General features: G+C 25.8%; 3 protein-coding genes across 4 annotated transcripts; 2 read left to right on the top strand and 1 right to left on the bottom strand.

Moving 5' to 3' along the window:
- Positions 1–111: 111 nt before the first annotated feature.
- LOC107064218 (kinesin-like protein Klp61F) lies at positions 112–13590 on the bottom strand. The gene is made up of 17 exons (XM_015316643.2): positions 13459–13590; positions 5247–5396; positions 4979–5126; positions 4739–4888; positions 4189–4349; positions 3965–4114; positions 3224–3836; positions 2822–3093; positions 2588–2727; positions 2433–2506; positions 2021–2365; positions 1709–1936; positions 1412–1591; positions 1129–1303; positions 913–1034; positions 431–673; positions 112–321 (listed from the first exon to the last, which is right to left on the bottom strand). Exons 1-17 carry the CDS (start codon positions 13494–13496, stop codon positions 208–210), a joined length of 3303 nt encoding a protein of 1100 aa, XP_015172129.2. The 5' UTR covers positions 13497–13590; the 3' UTR covers positions 112–207.
- On the top strand, positions 5888–6137 carry LOC107064050 (dolichyl-diphosphooligosaccharide--protein glycosyltransferase subunit 4). Its single transcript, XM_015316304.2, has one exon. The coding sequence runs from the start codon at positions 5888–5890 to the stop codon at positions 5990–5992; it is 105 nt and encodes a 34-aa protein (XP_015171790.1). The 3' UTR covers positions 5993–6137.
- On the top strand, positions 7257–17648 carry LOC107064121 (tyrosine-protein kinase receptor torso). Of its 2 annotated transcripts, none has more exons than XM_089178459.1 (17): positions 7257–7762; positions 10320–10349; positions 11973–12104; positions 12203–12329; positions 12432–12539; positions 13335–13405; positions 13476–13638; positions 13772–13932; positions 14062–14188; positions 14311–14447; positions 14548–14776; positions 15654–15826; positions 15947–16079; positions 16212–16252; positions 16342–16556; positions 16679–16816; positions 16908–17648. In XM_089178459.1, the coding sequence occupies exons 1-17, from the start codon at positions 7619–7621 to the stop codon at positions 17032–17034; spliced, it is 2256 nt and encodes a 751-aa protein (XP_089034585.1). In that variant the 5' UTR covers positions 7257–7618; the 3' UTR covers positions 17035–17648. The 2 variants fall into 2 exon arrangements, with proteins under 2 accessions (XP_089034585.1, XP_015171945.2); XM_015316459.2 differs by having other exon boundaries at positions 7259–7762; positions 16197–16252.
- The last annotated feature ends 340 nt before the right edge of the window (positions 17649–17988 follow it).

Raw genomic sequence — 17988 nt, 5'->3', positions numbered from 1 at the left:
TTCTAATGAAATATAATATATATATATATATGTAAATATATCTAACTTTCTTAATATGTAAAAAAAAAGAAAAAAGATAAAAACCAACTTATTTTGTACGATTTTGTATAGTATTCTTTTCCTTTTTTTTTTTTTTTTTCTCTTTACAAAATATTTATTTCAAGTAATTCAATTTCATTTTACTATAATGTATGTATAAAAATATTATCAGTTGAATGATCCAAGCACTTTTCGATTTGCAAGTTTAGTTTTTGATAATCGTTTGCTTTTCATCATGTCTGGTTTTAAAAATTCATCTTTGTCGTTTTCCTTATCATTGCTCTGTATATGTATACAAAGTTTTGTGTTTAATTAATAATTAACAAAACAGTAAATAATAATTATAAGTAGATACAATCGTTTATTCCAAATGTAATAATAAATTGCTCACCTTTATAGATAAATCAGGTTCTGATTGAATACTGGTTTCAAAAATTGGCCTTGGAATTAAGGAAATATCTGATGCTGAAGCAGCCCTGACAATATTGTATTTAATCGTTTCATTTTGGTTGTCTGGTAACTCTTCGATTGTATTGCAAAGTGGTGATGACGAAGTAATTGTTCCGTTTTCAAATAAAGACAATGAAACGTTAGATTCATTTTCGGGTGATTTGATTATAATCGTCGTATCTTCCTGTAATGATATTTATCAAATTATTAATATATATGTATATATATCTTATCTCATACTTTACCTTGTCGGTATAGTTATTTCATGTAATAATTGATTATTTTAAGAATTAATTATGGATTTCGCAAAATAACGAATAATATTATATGTTAAATTAATATTACGTCTCTTATACCTATACATGATTAAATTAAATGATTAAAAATGATCAAACTAATTAAGTACTAAAAATAATAACTTACATCACTTTCTGATGTGTCCATATTTTTTCTAATTTCTCTAAATCTTTGAAGAATACGTTCATGAGGAGAAGTTGAAGTCAAATGACGAGGATATTGAAATTCTTTTCTTGCAGGTGTTGTACCTGAAGGATAAAAAAAAAGTTATTTGACAAAATTTCATATATTTTTATTTAAGATACGTAGAAAAAAAAAATAAAAACAAATAAAAATAAAAACCAGTTGCAATGTCGTGCCGCAAATCTTCAATAAGGAATTTTTCGATTTCATGCTCTGTCATATGCAATTGTGCAATTATCCTATTATTGCATTCTATCGATTCTGTACTTCGGTTTTCCAACTTATTTCCAATTTGTGTATTAGCATATGTAGTTTCTACAGTTTCGTTGATATCCTATTATAAAAAAAAAAAAAAAAAATAAAACAAAACAAATAACAGAACAAGTTATTATGACAGAGATAAAAATGATATAAATTTGATCATTGTAATCATTGAACTTACTTTAACCGAAGTGGTAAGAACAGTTCTATCATTTTCTATTTGTTGTTTCAATACTTGCGCATGTTCTTCCGAAAGATTTTTATATTTTTCTAACGCATTAGACCTTGCAGATAATTCTGTTTGTATATCTTTCGTTAAAACAACACTTTGCTTTAACATTTCTTCTGCCAATGTCCTATTCTATAATAAAAGAATATATTTTGATCGTTATATCTCATTCTTATTTTGAAACAAAATTTTGTGAGTGTGCGTGTATGTGTGTATTTCTTTATAAAATTAAACTTTATTTAATACTACCTCGTTTGTACTAGCGGCAATATCATTTCCAATTATTGTAATATCATCTTTTAATTTGTTTTGTAAACTTTGTTTCTTATTTATACCACTATTACATTCTTCTTTAGCGTTATTACTAATTTTGTTGCATGTTTCATGTACATGATTTAACATAGCAGAAACTTCAGTACACCTTTTATTTTCATTTCTGTACAAATTATTGAATTGAAGATATACATCTTCGAACATCTAGAACAACGATTGTTGAAATGTATTTCTAATTTTTATATTTATATATATATGTATATATTATAAATATGTAATTTAATATACCCTTGCAAATTGTTGATTTTCTTGTATAGTTTGATTTTGACTATAAAGTACATTTTGAACGGTTTGTTTGATCTCTTCCATATTCTTATATAACTGATTAGATTCCTCAAGTTGATATACACACATTTCGTTTAAAGATGTTTTTGCTAATGTTGCTAAATGATCAAGTTTTTGCGAAATTTTTTCATTTAATTCGTTTAAATTTTCAGCAATGTTTGTTTTTACTAAATTTTCGATTTTAGATACTAGTCTATTAGAAAATTTGTCTAATCGATTACGCTCATCTTCAGTTACATTGGTAACAGTTTCTATTTCTTTCCTTAACCATTCTTTATAACCATTATACTGAAAAAAGTATTATTAATGATTACTTTATTTAATGTATTAAGAAATGTAGTTAAATATAACTTACAGAAGTGTCTATGTCCTTTGTTAATTTATTAGTAATAAGCTCGGTTTCTGTTAATCCTTCATTGGTAACCGTTTCTAAATACATACAAATGTTTACATAAGTACATGAATTTTCTTATATAACAATTTAATATGATTAAAGTATTTGTCTTTTACCAATTTGTGTCTTCAGAGACATGCAAAATTGTACCAATTCGTGTGAATAAACAGATATATCATTTTCAATATCTTGAAAACGATTTTTAATATTACTTTGGAATTGTTCACTAAGATTTTTATTTTCTTCTTCTACTTTCCTATACATAGAACAAATGTTATTCTGTTAATTAATTATTATAGAAGAAAAGAAAGAAAGAAAAAAAAAAACCCCCAGATTAATTATGTACTTACGTTTTACGACCAATTTTATCGTGTAATTTATAAGTATCTGTACTTGCTACATTTGCAACATTCAAAAGTGTCTTCGCTTGAGATAATAATACTTTTTCAGTTGATGCATGTTTTTCTACAAGATATTTCTGTTCATCTCTTTCCTGTTTAGTCATTTTTAAATGATTTGTAGTTGATTTTAATACATTAGTTGTGTTTGTTAAATTATTTTCCACTTCTTGCAACTTATTTGTTTGTATACTATGTTGTACTTGCAAATCATTGAATAATTTCTGTAAATTAAGAAATAAAAGAAAATATATATATATATATATATATATATATATATATATATATATATATATATAATGTATTTATAAAAAACAAAAAATATTTAAAAATATGTTAATATCAATAGTGTACCTCTTTATTTAGCATTGTTTCTTCGAGTACTTTAATATGATTGATTTTTTCTTCTATCTCTCTACCTTGACATTCTATTAAACTTTGCATTTCATTATAATTATCTTGTGCAAGATAAACACCATTTCTTTCGCGTGTTGCTAATAAATCTCTTCTTAATCTTTCTATTTCCTCAGTATATTCTTTAAGTAATGCTTTCTTAGAAAGCTTTTGATTAATTTCTGGACGATTGGTAATATTTTTAGCTCTATGCGCATAATCTAATGTCGACAAGGTTTCTTCCAAATTTATACTCGCAGGAGATATCGTTGCAATAATAGATGTCTTAGTGCGTCCACCCAATGATTCTTGGAGAAGTCTCGTTAATTTAGATTCTCTATATGGTATATGGGGTGCTCTTTCTACTAATGCTGTTATAACTCGTCCAAGAGTTAATAATGATTGATTAATATTTCCAGCTTCCCTAGCTCTTCTATCAACTGCGCCAGATCTACCCACATTTTCGCTTCCCGCTAAATCTACTAAATTTAATTTTCCTGTTTTTAAAAGTTCTTCTCCATCAATGGTGTTCTCTTTGATATGTACTGTGATTGAAAAAACTGTATGCGATCGACTGAAAATTAATCATGACGATTATTATTAATATTACAAATTGTAAAGAATAATATAGAGCATTTCTTTTTGAAGAAATTATAAATTTTCTAAGACAATTAATCTAACAACGTTTAATATTGTATCAACCTTGAATGTGCATTCATCATTGTTGCAGCTGTTTGTCTTTTTTCTGATCCTTTTTCAAGAATCTTATAAACTTCACTTTTATTATGTACAGTTACTTCTTCTAAACCATGAATAATAACAGCACCTTTTCTTGATGTGTCTTCGTATAATCTAATAACAATATAGAAATATGAAATAAAAACAATTTTTATACATTTGTATAAATTAAAGTGTATTACAAATACCTTATTTTGGAAGCATCATCGTTGGGTGATAAAAGATCAAACAATTCTTCATTATAGAGTTCTAGAAAGCTGACTCGTACTGTATATTCCTGAGCTTCTAATAATCGTAGTTCGTCAAACAAATGACTTAAAGTGCGTGGTATAATCCCAGCAGTCGTGTCCTAAATAGTATACGAATTAATTGAACATTTCATGTCGAAACGTTTAACCAATGCTTTTATTCATAATTAAAATAAATTTCCTTAATAATGAATTAAACATATAAAGCAACAAGTTGTTAATGTTGAGCTTTTCATTAAAGTCATGGTAATCTGTCAGCTATAGGAAATATTAGCTATTGATAACTGATGCAGTCTGAACGATAAATCTATAAAGTTGGTTTAGAAAAACTAGGCGTTTAATATGTTAAACACCATAATACAATAACATTGTATATGAACTTTTATTAATTTTCTTTTACGTAGTTAATCAATCACGCAAATGAGTAGCTCAATTAATAAAGTAAATAAATAATTAAAATTAATTAATATTTAATAATAAAATAAATTACACTTTGCCAATGTAGTGCTGGATCATTGCTGACACCTTCCATAGTGAATGTTTTTCCTGTACCTGTTTGTCCATAAGCAAACACCGTACAATTATATCCAGCCAAAACTTCTTCCAATAATGGACTAACAATAGCTTTGTATACATCAATCTAAATTAAAGATAAAATTCAATTAATTATAATGATAAAATATTAAACAAAACAACAAGAAAAATATAAATTATAAAACAATATGCATACCTGCTTTGATAATGGACCAAATACTTCATCAAATGTAAACTTTTTTGAAAGTTTGTCTTGTGGTCTTTCGCGTATTATCACTTCTTTATTTGATGGTACATCCACCACTGACACTGATTTTCCAATTCGTTCTGCATTGTTTATCGGCCTGTGATTAAATATATATATATAAAAAAAACAACGAATGATTATACACGATAACAAAAATAATAATACAAATTAATATAAATTTAGTATAAAGAATTATTATCCTTTTTTTTTCCCGCACCTGACTCGTACAAACACTTGTATATGTTGGTTTTTATCCTTTTTTCCAGTGCGCGTCTCATTCATCTTCTTAATCTTTAATAATCGTAGATTTTCTGTTTGACAAATCCTTTTTTTGTATTTATAAACTTTCTGCGGTAAGACCTTATTTCTGTAATAATAATATACGCGTGTTTAATCACAACTTTTCCGTTATAAAATTTTAAATTGAATAGTTCGTGCGAGCGACGCCAAGATAGGTAAAATGCGTTCGTAAATGCATCTGATTCAAACATGACAGTAGTGCCAAGTTGTAATGAACCAATCAACATTCTTTATTCTTGACTAATCATTTTTGAGTATATTAATAGTTTTTGTAAATAAAGTACCGTTCACCGTGTACACTGTTAGATATGTGAAAATCGTTCTTAATGTACGTTATTGTTATGACGTGTATAGTTTGATAAAAGATAAAAGACAATAGAGAGAAAGAAAAAAGAAAAAAAGATTAGACAAATTGTAAATAATATCACAAATATTCAAGGTATTTAAATGTTATATACATTATTATGATTTAAATGATCAATTATATATTTAACATAATTATATATTATTTTGATTTATATAATAAATAAGTTTTATCAGAGTATTTGTCACTTTCAGATGATAACCGATGTACAACTTACTGTTTTCTGCAACATGCTTGGAATTATGCTATTTTGTCTAGTGTTTCTATTTCATTATATAAATGCGAATTATTCTAAATGAATGGGCATATTTGTATATCATTTCAAGAGATCATCATGTCAAAACAGTTTATAGGTTAGTCGATGATTGTGCAGACCGCTCATTGCATTTCCATACGATGTAAATCATTTGAATAATATATAATACAACATATTAATAAATTTTATTCTCTTATATTATTCTTTCCTTTAACAGTTAAATTAATCGATCTTCGATTATGAATATTAGTCTATTATTGAACATGTTATTCTGTTTAAATGTAGATATAACTTTAGCATATATAATTTATTAATTTCATATATTGATCACATATATTTTTGTATTTATTTATTTATTTAGAATAAAATGTAACTTAATCGTTAGTTTTTTTTTTACTTTAGACAATTTTGTAAATATATTTATCAGATGAGTCGTTTTCAAGTTAAAGCGATTAACTCTATTTCGAGAATATTATTATCAAAGCACTTAATCAATAGTTCGTTTTCTTTTTTTGTGTTTTTAAAATTAGTTTCCGGAATAATTATACTTAACACCACTAAGTGAGAATTTTTTTTGACGTTTCTACATTGTATAATGTGATATATTTTTATTTAATATTTTACTATTCATATTTACTGTATTAATTTGACCTAAATTTTTGTAGTTTCAAATTGATTAGTATTTTAATTTATTTGACACATATAATATTCTTATTTATTAAAGATAAATGTACTAATAAAAAATATATATATATACGTTAGGATTTTCTCTATGAATGATTCTTATAGATTATACTTAATATTCATAGTGATGACGTTACAGGCAACAAATTAAGAAGCATACTGATGTATGTATACAAAGGTAACAAATATTCCTAAATATTATATCCAACATAATGATCAATAATTAGTTAAAACTATCAATTAGTAGTCTATTTTTGATTATCTCAAAATACATATAAATAAATTTTATAATATTTTTACTGTATATATATATATATTCTTAAAATGTATAAAGACAATTGTATAATAAGGATTACTATGGTATAAACAAGGATGTATCAAGATTGTATAAATAAGGGTAATACGTCAAAGGAATAAATAATAATAATAAAAAAAAGAAAAAAATAGCCTTCATTTGGTTTTCACATGTGGGAAGCTCTACTAACACATGAGTGTTTTAAAAGTAATACTACGAAACGTAAGGTAAAGTAGTAGGGGATAACTACTACTAATACATACTTTCGAATAAAACATTGTTTGTGCTTCTTTAAAGGGGGAATCGAGTTCTTAATTTGCATGAAATACGCGAATACCTTTTAGTTTGTAAGCATTCACGCGTTAAAAGAGATATAAGGAAAACGGTCTACGAATGGTTTCTTTTTTGTTGTTGCTTTTTTTTTTCTAAAATCATTAAACGCACAGATAAAATAGACAGTTTTAAAGTATAAATAAATCAAAGTAATACATATATCGATAAATCACACGTATCGATTACTTTTTTTACTTTATTTATTTCTATTTTTGGTTTATACTTTTTTGTTGTTGTTGTTGTTTTTTCTCAACACGTTCTTTTTGTGTCACTCGAGTCATGGTGTTCGCGTGGAAATACAAATGCGAGTTGATATATATTATTTTTTGAATCATTAATTACAACGACGACATATTGATGACAATGATAAATAATAATAATATTTTTCTTTTGATATTTTTATCGACAATTGTACTGATTTATCATCAACGAACATCATCATCATCATCATCATTTGCCAATGCTTTTGGAGTTAATGACTGTCTGGCATTTTGTTCAAACGTAAGTTAATGAAATAAAAAGATCTAAGAAAAAAAACTATATATATATAAAAAGAAAATAAACAAAGAAACAATTTTCAATCTATAGAGAATAATTTATTTATTTATTTTTGTTTTTTTGTTTTTTTGTTTTTCAATTAAATTAAATTTAAAAACAATTCTATGTAAACGTATTTTTCGATAACGAGTTAAAAAATGGTCTATGAATTTATTCGTAATTTAGAAATAATTATTTCACGGATATCGCATAATAATTGTCTTTTAGTTCTTGTTTCATATCATTCCGTACCTTTTCTTACGTTTTTTTTTTCTTTTTTTCCCCCCAAAAAATACGATTTATAAAAAATGTGTCTTTGCACTTCGACACCTGCGTCAACATAATTCGTCTTGAAATATTTGAAAACTTTTATTCTATTGTTTATTAAGCTGTAAAACAGATCAATTATTGTATATTTACATATTCAAATAGATCGTAGATCGTTTAGAATCGATGAAGAAACATTTTCAAGTATTGCATATTAAATAGTATCGATATCATAAATCATTATCGTTACTTTATCGAAATTATAATAATAATAATAATAATAATAATAATAATAATAATATATAAATTATATATATATTATCATTTATTAATTATAAATAAATATATACAATAATAATAATAATAATAATGTGTGTAATTATGATGGTGGATTAACTCAACAATTTGAAATGAAAAGAATGAATTCTTTTAATTTATTCCGTATTATAATTATTATTCATATAGTAAAAATAAATCGTGCAAATAATTTTGTAATTTTTTTTCTTTTTTTTTTTGTCTTTCTTTTACTTACATACACTGTCATTAATTATCGATACACGTGTAATAATTAAACATCATTTTTTAGAATTGTTTTGTCACGCGACTTGATTGTTGTTGTGTTAAATATGGAAAAGTGTAAACAACGAAACATACTTATGCACATTTTAACATTTGTTGAACTATTATTTTTATTCGAACGAATTATCGATCACGTTAATCCAATAAGTCGAAATCGTCTGATGATCATTCTCTTGTTTGCTTTGACGTAAAAGGAGAAGAGTTAGGATTTTTTTTTTTTTTATATATCAAAATATATAATTCAAAATTAAATTTAAAAATAGAATTTGATTGAATTCTTATGAAAGAAGATCATTTTATAGGACGTATCGTTTTATAGTTTAAGTAAACGTTAAGTAAAACGTTTTATTTTGTGTTTATATCGAACATTTTTTCTATATTAAAATAATGAAGATATAAGTTTAAAAAAAATCGAGTTTTACTTTAATATATATATATATATATATAGAAATTATTATTTTTACAATGCATCTCAATCATGATTTCGTTTTGAAAACGAATATATATATATATAAAATATAAAATTATCAATTATATCAATAATATTATTAATTATATTATTATATTATTATTTTTTATATCATTATTATTATTATTATTATTATTATTATTATTATTATTATTATTATTATTATTATTATTATTATTTGAACAATTTTGAATAATACAACAAAATAATATAGAATAATAAATTTTTATTTCTGTGTTCATTGAATTTCATCTAAATTGTAAAAGTTATTGAAATTCATTAAAAAAAAAAAAAAAAAAAAAAAAAAAAAAACATTATGTTACTAGGTATAGTTCAACATTTTGTTTAAAAATGATTTGAAATTTGACAATGATTGATTTGATAATATATATATAGTTTAATAATAGAAAATATTTTGTAAAAAAGATTCTGCGTCATTTTTTCTCAACTTTTGTCAACTAAATGCATTGTACATTTTATTGTCTCAGACGAGATATCATTCGTACTAAATATTCTATCCATTAATGCAACGGCTTTTTCGACGTCAATGCATATTTTATATTTTACATACATTGATGTGGATATACATAGAAAGAAATCGATGAATAAAAGAGTGTGTGAGAGAGAGAGAGAGAGAGAGTATTAAAATCGAAAAAAGAAGGCTATGAAATTCATCAATATTATTTGCAAAAATACGATTTTCTTTTTTTCTCTTATATAAAACATAAAATTTGTTCAAAAAAATATTAAAATGGATTAAATTAGATTACGACGAAGAAGAAGTTTTTTATTTTCTTTTGAATATCTTTTTCATCATTAAAATCGTTATCTCGAAACGAGTCATAGAACACCGATGAAAAATTATATTAACCCCATACATATATATATAAATTTCGTGTCACGTTGTTTGTTCGCAATGGACTCCTAAACTACTGAACGAATTTGAATCAAATTTTGGCACACTTTGTGCAATTTCATCCAACTTGAAAGATAGGATAGTTTATATCTCAGTTTATAATCGGTATAAGGTAATTCGTTGACTTAAAGACGTGTGTATCGGACTGATTGTGAGCCACAGCAACGTGTGGCGGGGCACCCCACATATATATATATGTACATTTTATTCTTCCATTTTCAATTTCTACTATTACTTATCATTGTCATAGATATCACCAATAACGGAGCTTTTTTTTATTTATTTTTCAGGAATCGTGTATAAATTCCTGTCACAGCAAGGTACGTTTTTATTGTTCGTCATTTTTGTTGTTATTCAAAAAGAGACAAGATAAAAGGACGTTATTATTATTATTAATGATCGTATTTAATTCATCATATGTGATCGATACATATATTGAATATTAAATATACTAAGTATATTTATTTGTAAAAAAAAATTGTAAAAATCTATTAGAGCAAAAGCCCACGACGGTCAGACCTTCGTTATTTTATAAAAGCTCAAAATTTTTCCGTGCATGTCCTCTATACAGGTAAAAACGACCAGCGACTATAGAGTTTGGGTTGTGGTTACTTGGACAGGTAACAGGTAGTAAAGGTGTATAAAATAGTACCTTAACCCTTAAAGTGCACACTTGGTAAAAGTTAGTTAAAATGCACTGTGGGTGTTTGACACCCCAACGTGTTTGAACGCGTCTCCTGAAGCCGTTATTTAATATTTACACCTCGCAATTTTTTTCAAAGTCGTTTGATACATCTTTTTTAAAATAGAATAGGTTTTATATTTGTCTGAATTAACACTAGATGGCACTAGACAAATAACCCATTTTTTCGAATTCAGTAGCGTTTTCGAGAGATCAAAGATTTGTTGGGGTATCAAACACCTCATGTGCACTTTAAGGGTTAAATTCGTTAAAGTATAAAGCTCAATTTTGTAATATTTTCTTCGAGATAACTTTAGAAATCTTGTCATTTTTATAAACTTTAATAAATAATATTATATACTTTCGTTATATAGTATAAAAGAGACCAGGTAGATTGCTATACCGGTATCTTCATTAAGATACCCAGCATGCAGTTTAGGGCTGTCTGGCAGGGAGTAGCAACTGTCATAAGTGTTCGACAATGAATGACGAGATTTCTAAAGTTATCCCGAAGAAAATATTACAAAATTGAGCTTTATACTTTAACAAATTTAAGGTACTATTTTATACACCTTTATTACCTCTTATCTGCCCAATTAACCACAACCCAAACTCTATAGTCGCTGGTCGTTCTTATCTGTATAGGAGACATCTACAGAAAAACTTTCAACTTTTATAAAATAACGAAGGTCTGACTGTCATGGGCTCTTGGGCTATATTAAGTTGTTCGATAAATTTCTATCGATTTATCAATATACATATATCGATATATATATTTAAAATATACATATATGTATATATATATATAAATCTGCATGAACTTTTTAGATAATACATTGTAACGTTTAATTTTTATATTCATGTTTTTTAATTGACGAAAAAAATGAGAGAAACAAAACAAAATAAAACAAAAGAAAATAAAAAAAAAAAAAATAAAGTAATGGGGACTACGAACCATAATAAATATTCAAAAGGTACGCTGTTTTAAAAGAAGGTCGCGTTAAACTATGTTTTCGACAAGATATAAAAATACATTCGTTCTTTCGAAATATATTATAGTTGATTTAATAATTCATTTTTTTCGTCATCGTTTTTCTTTAATTCCAAAAAAAACAAAAAACAAAAAAAATTGAGATATTATTTTGTATTATTTACATTATATTTCATCATTTTGATAAATTATCTTTGTAAGAAGTAATGATACAGCTAATTTTTACAGTTTTTTTTTTTTTCTTTTTTTCATAATTTAATATTCACACAGATAAACGAAGATGCAAATGCAAATATCAATTTAAATTGTAGAGGAAAGGATTGTATTATGATCAAGCATAATATGGGAAAGTATATTATCGAACAAAGTACTAATGATCGTATTTGGAAAACAATCAAAATAGTAAATAAAATGGATTAATAATAATTTGATATAAGAATAAAAATAAAATATAAATTATATATGACAATATATGAATGATATATTTATTATTCTTTTAGAGTAATGGTAAATTTTCTTTCATTTCTAATTTAATATCAAATACATCTTATCGATTTCGTTTGAGAAGATTAACAGAGAAGGGTGTATCTCGACCAGAAACATCGGATTGGTTTTCGACTTACAATGGTAAATCAAATTATTATTATTATTATTTTTTTTTTTTTCAAATAACACGTCTAAGTCTCAATTGAATTGTATTAACAAATGTATATTTCAATGGAATTTCAGTTGATTATGTGCCGAAGAAAGTTTTTAATGTATCTTTGTTGAAAATGGAAATAGATAAGACCAATGTGTGCCGACTTTCTGCAGATATTAGTTTTGAACCAGCGGACGGTAATGCTAATCTTAATATATATAAATTACGTGTCACGTTGTTTGTTCGCAATGGACTCCTAAACTACTGAACCGATTTTAATCAAATTTTGCACACTTTGTGCAATTTCATCCAACTTGAAAAATAGGATAGTTTATATCTCAGTTTATAATCGGTATAAGGTAATTCGTTGACTTAAAGACGTGTGTATCGGACTGATTGTGAGCCACAGCAACGTGTGGCTGGGCACCCCTAATGTACTTATATGTCATGTTATAAATGCAAATGACTTTCATGACATTGTGTACATTTATTTATATATATATATACATATATACAGGGTGATTCATCCCAGCTCTTGCCATTTAAAAAAACAAACTTGACCAATAAATTTTAAAACTAATTCAACCTAGCAAAAAAAAATACTAATGTCATATTATAGTCCTGAATTTTTCATGTAACTTTTTCCTTATTTACTTTTCTGTTACTATCATACTTTCAAAGCTATTTAGGTGAATCACCCTTATATGTATAAAGGGTATCCCAAAAGTTACATTATCGAAGAAATAATATTAAAAAATCAATATTAATTCATTAATATATTTATGATATTTGTTTTCATATAAATATATCAATGTTCAGTTAGAATGTTATTAAAACAAATATTGGACTCATGATCTGCCCTCGATCTATCTAAATATTTGTTAAAATAATTTTCTAATTTTTCCAATTTATTAAAGAAACTTTTGAGACACTCTGTATATATGTTGTTATACACAAACACAGTATGTAGAATAATATTTGTTATATTTCAGATTTGAGTTGTTATTATAATGTCTTGTATTGGCAATATGAACACGATTTAAGATACTTAACAATACGGAAGGTAATATAAAATTAGATTGTGTGTCTGTGTGTAATTTATTTTTGATTACTTACACGGGAATTTGTTCCAGGCTCCGACATTTAGTTTCCATCTTCGTAATTTAGAATTTGATCGGAACACAACGATATATGTTTCTTCTGTAAACGGTATCGATAAGGACGTCAGTGATCAAACAACTTTAACATTTGTTACACCTTCTTGCTTGGAAATGCATAATAATTTGAAAATTTGTTGTTAGTAAACGATAGATAGATAGATTATTAAATCATTTATACTATTAACGCGATTTTATTATTATTATTATCATCATCATCATCATCGAGATGTGTTGTGGATCGTGTCGTATAAAATACAATTTTATTACAGCTCCACAAAAGGTCGAGGGACTACACATGATAGATATTTACAAACATGATGGTCTTTACGATGTTATCGTTAACTGGGATAAACCTAGCATAGAACCGGATAATTATACGATCCAATTGGAAACTTTTCGAAAAGACAAAATATTACTTACAGTACCTGGGGTTTGTATTACGATCAATTTCTATTTTTTGTTTTTGTTTTTTTTTGTTTTTGTTTTTTTGTTTTCTTCTCAATCCTCGTTAAAATACTATTTAGAATATTTGTAGAAATTTAATTTTTTTTTTACTTAGAATGAAACCGAGGCACATTTTATTGATATTAAATTGGAAAAACAATATAAAGTCAGTATTATAGCTGATTCCATTGGTGGTTCTAGTCCAGTATCTAAAATAATAACCGATTGTAACGTGATGTTAGGTAAATACAATGGATTTTCATGGTTTTTTTTTTTTTTTTTTTTTTCTTAGCAAAATGTTATTTCATTAATTATTATCTATTAATTCGTTAATTTCCTTTGCTTTTTTTGTTGGTATGTCTAGTAAATGAATACAGTCTTTTTCAAAACATCATGATACCGTTAGTCATTATAATGACGATTTTTATATTGGTAACAATTTGCATGTTTCTGTTTAAAGGAAGAACAAAATTATGTCATAAACAATATACGCATTTTCAGGTAAGACATTAACAAATTACGCGTTCAAATTAAATAGCAAAATATAATAATACGATTTTTATATTTTTTCTTTTTGCATGTACGAATAAATAAATAATAGGCTTTAAATCAAAAGGAATTTCCTACGAGTGTGCCTAAATTATTAGAAGAAAATAAAAACATATCCAATAATGATAAAACTCTTTTACCATTGGATAAGTTTGAATTATCTCCGAAAAAATTACAATTAAAAGATATTCTTGGAAGTGGTGCTTATGGAATCGTTAGACTTGGATTGTTTCGAGATGATTTCGGTACTGTTATTAACGTGGCAGTTAAAGGACTTAAAGGTATTTAAATTTTATCTAAAAATATCTAATAAATATACACATACGTGTCGGTAATTATGTAAAAGTGGATTAACCCTTTGCACTCCGCTGTCTCAACGTATGAAATATTAAAGTTTATTAGTGATTACGGGGAATTCAGTTATTTCAGCACAACTTTTTGAAACATGCATGTTTCCCTGATGTTTTCTCTCAAAATAGCACAAGACATCGAATCAAAATCTAGTAAAATAACAAAGATATATAAAAACAAATGTTAACGGGTTTTGTGTTCTAAGAGAATGCGAGACGCGGTGCTAACGACGGTTCGAGAACTTTTTGGCAAAACTTGAGAAGAACGATAAGAAGAATTTGTAAAAGAAATGTTTTTATAGGAACATATATCTCGCATTTATTAGTGAGATTTATAATGTACAAAGAAATATTATCAAATAGTATCACACATTTCAAATACAACGGAACGCGCTCACTTTTTGTTCAATTGCAACGCTATTACACATATACATTCTCTTGGTAAATAAGTTCTTTTGGTAAAAGTTTTTTAGGTCAATATGTTCCTTGATGTCTACAGATTAATATAAGTCCAATATCATTAGAATCTGTTATTTGGTTCCAAAGTTATACTAAATAATACGAGGGTCTGTAAATGTGCCGTTTTTGTCGCGAAGTCGCACGGAATGCTAAGGGTTAAAATAAGTCAACAAAAATTGAAAAATTGATTTATTTTCTGATATATAAATAATCTATAATATTAAATAAATGATAAAATAATATTTGTCAATTTTTTTGACTTAACAATTATCATCACGTACACATTTACGTATTCGTAAATTTGTAAACTTATCTAATCATCTAATGAATATATTTATTCGTTACAAAGATAATCCAAGTGTCGATGATATAAATAATTTTTATAAAGAAATTCAAATAATGAAATCAGCTGGAAAACATCCAAATATAGTCTCATTAATTGGTTATTGTACGATGTATAACAAACCATTGTTGATCGTTGAATATTGTTGCAATGGAGATCTGCAAACATATTTGAGAAAGGTTGAGACTTCAAATATTTTCTTCGTTCTTTTATAGAGTACGTAAAGAATAAGATTTAGTATTAACAATTAAGTACATATATATTTTTTTTTTTTCTTTGTCCCGTTTCTTTTTTTTCAGATATGGAAAAATACTATTAACGATATTTTAGATTATAAATCGCAATTTAAATTCGATCAGTGTATTCATAATTATGAAAATGATCAGAAGACTGATCGTACCGTTGAAAATCATTTATATGGCATTCGACAGGGTAAGTCGAATTAATAATTATATGTAAAATAATATATGATTTTGAATATCACATAATGATAATAAATATTTTTATTTATTTATATGTATATATATATATATATATATTTGATTAAAGAATATATTACTGCAGTCGATTTATTGAATTTTGCAAGGCAAATCGCTAATGGAATGGTAACTTTTAATAATCTATTGAAATATTAATTAATTTTATTTATTTATATCACGTAACACAATAAAAAAAAAAAAAACATTATTTGTAGGAATTTTTATCAACAAATCGAATAGTACATCGTGATTTGGCAGCACGTAATGTTTTAGTATGCTCTGACAATATTGTCAAGATATCAGATTTTGGTCTTAGTCGTGATATTTATCAAGAAAATGTTTATAAAAAACAAGGAAGCGGTAAATTGCCATTAAAATGGATGGCGATTGAAGCTTTGACACATCAGATATATACAACTCACAGTGACGTGTAATATTTATAATTTTATGAAATATTATATTTATATTAATAATATCCAACATTTTTGTTTTATCGTAAAATAATTGATGTTGATTTAACTATATTTCTTTAAAATATGTTTTTAATTGCAGATGGTCTTTTGGTATTCTTTTATGGGAAATAATTACGTTAGGTTGTACACCATATCCTGAGGTTCCCACAAGTAATATCTTGAAGCTTTTAAAAACAGGATATAGAATGGAAAAGCCACCAAATTGTGGAGAAAATTTGTAAGTTTATATGAAACATTGATATATTATATTTTAATCTAATCTTTTAATTATAGATTATTATCATATAGTGTTTTAATTTTGTATCTAGATATAATATAATGTATTCGTGTTGGCATATCAGACCTCAAAGCAGACCGACTTTTACGGAATTAAAGAATGATCTGGATATGTTACTTAACAATTATACTGATAATAAATATTTAAATTTGAGCTAAATATTACAAGAACTGAAAAACCAAACAAACGATTAGTGCGTTTTGATAAGAAAGATTGTATAAATAATTAAGTTAGTTCTTTTATTATCTTTATAACAAAAAAAAACTAACAATAACTATTACCATAGAGTATTAAAGTTATTACTATGTATTATCTTTGGAGAAAGTGTAAAATCATGTGTAAAATCATTTATTTCGTAAGAATTTTTTTACGTACAATAATCTGTGATATAATCCCTTACATATATATATACGTGAGTACTTGTGTGTGTCTCTGTGTGTGTATGTGTATGATTTTGTGTATGAGAGCGTGAGTGTATTTGTTTCATAATATTGTGTTTATATATGTATACATATATACACACAATATTTTGTAATTATGATAACTCAAATATGTATACATTGACGACCAAAGTAACTAACTTTTAAAATTTTCTTTCGTACTTCTTCAATAATTCAATTGTGCAAATTTTTAATAACATTATACACATAATATACGCGTTACTATTTCAAAAATGTTCCTTTATCAATTAATACTGATTAATATTTTGTATTCTTTGTAATGATAACATTAAGATTGAACAGTCGATTTTACGTTCATATAAAAAAAGAAACATGTGTGCAGATCACACGTGTTACAAGTGAAATCATCAAAAACTAAGTTTCGAGAGAATCAGACGAATAGAAAATATCTGCTGTAGGATAATTGTATTCTCTTCTTATTTAGTATCATCGCGGCCGTTTCATTGCCTCCCACCGCTCCGTTGCATCGCCGCCTAACCGATCCGTTACATTTTTTCAAATCACATCCATTCTAAAGAAGTTTTCACTTGAAAAAGAAAACAATTAATGAATAAATAAAAAGGTGAAGAAAATTTTACAAAGAATTCGGTTATTCGTACAATAACAACAATTGTATCTTATTAAATATACTTAAGAGATATAGCATATCTA

Source organism: Polistes dominula, unplaced genomic scaffold, assembly GCF_049000335.1.
Source record: "Polistes dominula isolate Pdom_NZ unplaced genomic scaffold, Pdom_raw_medaka contig_77, whole genome shotgun sequence".
Lineage (NCBI taxonomy): Eukaryota > Metazoa > Arthropoda > Insecta > Hymenoptera > Vespidae > Polistes > Polistes dominula.
Note: the sequence above shows the minus strand (reverse complement) of the source record. Positions and strands in the feature narration are given on the sequence as shown.

Coding starts and splice junctions, on each gene's coding strand:
- LOC107064050 (XM_015316304.2), top strand. CDS start 5,888: ATGATAACCGATGTACAACTTACTGTTTTCTGCAACATGCTTGGAATT.
- LOC107064121 (XM_015316459.2), top strand. CDS start 7,619: ATGACAATGATAAATAATAATAATATTTTTCTTTTGATATTTTTATCG. Junction 12,330..12,431: donor TTGGTTTTCGACTTACAATG/GTAAATCAAATT, acceptor ATGGAATTTCAG/TTGATTATGTGCCGAAGAAA. Junction 16,557..16,678: donor TATACAACTCACAGTGACGT/GTAATATTTATA, acceptor TTTTAATTGCAG/ATGGTCTTTTGGTATTCTTT.
- LOC107064218 (XM_015316643.2), bottom strand. CDS start 13,496: ATGGAAACTAAATGTCGGAGCCTGGAACAAATTCCCGT. Junction 2,507..2,587: donor GTCTCTGAAGACACAAATTG/GTAAAAGACAAA, acceptor GTATGTATTTAG/AAACGGTTACCAATGAAGGA. Junction 1,937..2,020: donor AAAATCAACAATTTGCAAGG/GTATATTAAATT, acceptor TCGTTGTTCTAG/ATGTTCGAAGATGTATATCT.